Genomic DNA, 4,595 nt, shown 5'->3' with positions numbered 1-4,595 from the left:
GGGGGGGGGGGGGGGGGGGTGGACCGTTCTCTTCATCCGGTGCAAATGAACGGAAAGAGGACAAAAAAGCGAGGCGGTCCTTTTCTGACCGGCCTCTCACGTCTCTTCCGTGGGTCGACAGTGATGGGCGAGGGTTTGGTCAGGTTGGCAAGAGTGACCGATGCGGAGGCCGGACGAGCGTTTCGGACAGCCGGAATGCGAGGAAGAGCGGGGAGAGTGCGCGAGTTTAGTATAAAAGGCATCGACCGGACGTGCGCCGAGACAAGCAAGCGGTAAACTTGCCCGAGGCATCTCAGCAGGAAGCCCCCGAGCCGCGTCGAACGTCTTCTAGGTATTTCGAGGAACGTCTACAGCATCAGAGTCATGAACGCCGTGAGTGACATTCTGGAGGAGAGCACCATTCGTGAACTACGTGCGCAGTGCAGGATTAGTGTCATCGGACTCAGCCGTGTGGTGTACACCTAAGTTGCCGCGCATGCGTAGTCCGTTCAGTCCCATGAACCTATACAAAGAGTCAGATGTGTTCACTGTATGACTTAAGCTAACCTAACCTATAACTTAACGTTGTTCGAAGGGGCCTAATGCTCCGCTCGAATTTGTATGGGCAGTATGCTTATTTTTGACATGCATACGTTTGTGCTTAGGGAAGTATTATACCGAGGTCATCCGAGAGCAAATATTCGAACTGGACTGCAGTCAGCATTACTTAATGACATTAGCTGGGAATTCCAGTGATACATTCATAACATCTCTGATACATTAGTAGCATCTGGTTTCTCAGTTGCGAAACATTATATGCGAATGAGACTCCGATGTCACATTAGTAGCTTGCTGAATACTACGCCCTCTGACTTTTGCTTTCGACAGACTCGCGCACCTAAACTTTTCTAATTCCATAGATTTACCTGGCTCCCCAAGTTCAGTATCTAAACATTTTACATATGGTGATGGTGATGGTGGTCCTGCCCTTTGTATCGGGTCGCCGTAGTTGGCTCTGTCCAAAACCGGCGTACTTTAGTATACTACCTACGGGATATTCGAATCAGGCTCTTCAGGTGGTACAAAACTCTACGGCGGCCAGATATGGTCCTCTGGATTGACTAAGGTGGAAGTTTTTCTCCCGGAATGTGTCCCGTCTGAACACCACTGAAGCAGAAAGCACTGATATTAGACTAGAAAGAATCATGCTGATTTTCCAGGCAGGCATGTAATCACTATGCGGCAAAAGGCGTTGCAGAAGATGATGAACAATTATGCGTCGCACGCGAAAAGCTTCGCATCACGTAATGTGATCCCAAAATGTGCGTTGGATCTGCCTATTTTTCTTCATTTCATCCTGTTCAAGCGCTGTACAAGTTAAATACGCATAATTATAGCCCCAAGCTTCTCAACATAACTAGCCACGGTGCCGCTGGCTTTTGAAACCAGTTCTGTCCAAAAAGTCTAACACGAGACGCGGCATTGACAGACTCTCCATCATCCTGTCCTAGGCAAGATTAGTCCGGAAACATTTGCTCGCTTTCCTTCACTTAACTATGTAGTCAATATGAAAACTTCGTTGTTCACCCTAAATCATCCGAAGCAGCATGCCAGATATTTCACTGGGCTAACATCTCCTGATGTCATTAAACCTTCTAACATCTCCTGATGTTTACCAGCGTCAGTTAGTGCTGCCATCACCGTATGTTTATTAGAATCGAATTACAGGCCTTTTTATACTCGCAAAATTAAAGCTTTAGCAGCTGAGTATACGACACTTGGATGCTTTTATAACATTTGGTGTTGTCATTTGTGCATTTAAAAGAAGCGAGGGGCAACACTTCGACTTGAGGCTGACACCTTCGTGAAAAAAAAAATGGTTAACTCCACTTTTTTTTCTCTTTCTATCCGATTACGTGTGGGCTGCAGGTTCTCTCAGCCGCCGTCTTGCTCGTGGCGTCGCTGTGCGTCGTGCACGCTGGCTACCCAGCCCTGCTGCCGTACGGCTACGGCTACGGCGCAGCGCCCGCCCTGGTAGTGCCTAAGGTGGTGGCACCCGTGTACACGCCAGTGGTAGCCAAGGTGCCCACAGCCGTCAGCTACTCCTACTTCCACGCGGTCCACCCGCCGCCGGTGATCAAGCTGCACGCAGCGCCAGCCCTGGTGAAGCTGCCATATGCGCCGTACTACCACTGAGGGACCTGCGCGGCCTCCACTACTTCCAACGCAAAAAAGCGGCACCAGCCACAAGCCTATATCAGGTGAGCGTCCTTTCTAGACTGGAGATGCTCGGGCCGCAAAGATGGGAGAATCTGGATTAAGTTTTACCAAGTATAGGTTCTTCAACGAGCGCCGAAATCTTGGAACACGCGTACTTCCTTGCAATTCGCTACAATCTTAGTGTGATCGTCGCGGTGGTGAATAATACCGTATACTGAAGAAAACAGTGGTAAAACTGTGTATGACAAAATTGATTCTCTATTGGGCGAACCTGTGCCCACAAAAGCAAGCTACACTCGAAGCAGAACGATAGCGGCGAACACAGTCGGCGATCGTCGAAATCTGATCAGAGGCGAAACGCGTCGGCTTTTATACGTGAGTCATCGAAGGTTCCAGATTAATCCCTGGTGCCCGCGTGTCTTCCAGAAAGTTCTATAGAATTCGCGTCGCTCATATAATGCAGATTACATGAGCGTCGGTGACCACAGACGACGGATAGAAGCATCGATAACGTTCGAGAAGCTTCCAATGCAGGCGCGCCCTGCGTCTAGCGATAAGGTTTAACATTTGTTAGCCGGTGAAAAGCGGCCACCGGTGAAAGATAAACATGTATACGTGTCAGTATAGAACCGTGTAAGGGCCGCACCCCCAACTTAACAGCCCAAAGTTCTAAAAAAAAATTCCATAGGAGAAGCAATCGCGTTCGGTATCCCGATGCCGCGCGCGCGCTTCGGCGAATTTTCGCGCGCTGCGTACTTTCGCATGCCGCTACTAGATATCGAGAGCCGGGATGTGCACAAGATCTGGGTGTGCACAAGTCGCCGGCTGGGCCTGCACCATTTTGACCAAAAGGTTCGGTCCCATGCAAGGGCCGCACCTCGTCAAAATTGTAAAAAAAGTGCGGTCATTACTCGAGTCTATACGGTAACTGCTGCCTTGTGCGCAGCAGCAGGAGACCTGAGGCGCCAGGCCACAACTACTGATGGAGGCGGACAGAGTAACAAGAGGAGAGATAGAAGGATCAGCCAGGAAAGAAAAAAAAAGAATGTCCGGTTTGTGTCGAGGACTTCCCCGATCATTTATGTACGCGCAATATAAAGGGCAGGCTATTGTGCTGAACTGGTGCCATCGTCCCAGTTCGTTTCCCGGATGTTCTAAAGGTGGGAGTCAGTATTCTTGACAGATCATTTCTTGCGATATCAACTTTTGCATTAAGTAAAATCCATCGTGACAATTACTGGCATGTTAATGTGCCTGAGCACCATCATTATTATCATCCTCGTCAAGTCTAATGCCAGACAACAGTAATCCCCAGTTACCAGTGTGCGACGTTAGCCGAGCGCCTCCTGTGCTTGTAAATCTTCTAGTCTAACTCCTGACCACGGTGTAAGGTATATACTCTTTAGGTGAGGACACTCGCCAGACTCTATCGACCAGATAAAGTAGCAAAGGCGCGCCGATCGCCCGGTGACGGCAGCGTGTACTCTCGACGACAGTGGCTTGGCAAAAAATTACAAAATAGAAAAGTTAAAACGAAATGTAATATATTTTCAGATAACCATCCAATGTTTACCATTGTATTCTTAACAATATAGTGAAAAGATGTAAACAAGAAGCACTATTTGTAGGGTTTAGTTATCATAGCAGCCTGCCGATGAACATTGCCATCAATTGCGAATGCCATATTGTTTACCCGCGGTGTAGACCGGGAAGCCAAGACGGCAATGACATTCGGTATGAATGTCATTTACTACAAATGACATTGCATGTGCCGTGTGACAGGGGTATAACTCCTGACCCAAGAACTACACGGCGTGCAAAGAAAGTCCGCTTACGTTAACTTGACTAATCAGCAGATATTGAACACGACAGTCTCGAACACGATGGTCGGTAATATGGCCTTGGAACAAACGTGCTTGTCAGCAAACTTATGCGAATACTCTCTCTCTCTCTCTCTCTCTCTCTCTCTTTTTGATGCTGTACCTTGTAACAAAACTATTTCTGCGCGCGACAGTCGACATGCAGCACATGACGTCGCATACTTGAAGCCCGCTCGCGCAGTTTAGTAGTGCCGAATCATGCCTGCCGTATATGCGTGAACTGATAGACGCGAAGGCCTTCGGCAGCGGGAGTATTTCGAGATACCTTCCCATTGCGTTCGATTCACACAATGTCCGCTCGGTCTAACGTATTAACGGGCAGTTTTTTTTTCCATTTTTTTTTCAGTTTCCGTGACCTTACTCCCGACGGTGCTCGGAGCTCGGCAACTGAACTTGGTTTCGTACTCACCCCCTCGGTCAAGGGACACGGCGGGAAGTTGAGACAGCTCCACGGCTGACCAATCTGCAGCACGTCAGCAATGTACAAAGCAGCCTAAATAAAGGCTGTATTATTTA

The 4,595-nt window shown here is 48.6% G+C and overlaps 1 protein-coding gene across 1 annotated transcript; it reads left to right on the top strand.

Moving 5' to 3' along the window:
* Positions 1 to 207: 207 nt before the first annotated feature.
* Positions 208 to 4,595, top strand: LOC125947514 (uncharacterized). The gene is made up of 3 exons (XM_049672365.1): positions 208 to 372; positions 1,909 to 2,240; positions 4,426 to 4,595. Exons 1-2 carry the CDS (start codon positions 364 to 366, stop codon positions 2,173 to 2,175), a joined length of 276 nt encoding a protein of 91 aa, XP_049528322.1. The 5' UTR covers positions 208 to 363; the 3' UTR covers positions 2,176 to 2,240; positions 4,426 to 4,595.

The sequence above is a fragment of the Dermacentor silvarum genome, chromosome 8 (assembly GCF_013339745.2).
Source record: "Dermacentor silvarum isolate Dsil-2018 chromosome 8, BIME_Dsil_1.4, whole genome shotgun sequence".
NCBI lineage: Eukaryota > Metazoa > Arthropoda > Arachnida > Ixodida > Ixodidae > Dermacentor > Dermacentor silvarum.
This window is presented reverse-complemented; position numbering and strand designations above follow the sequence as displayed.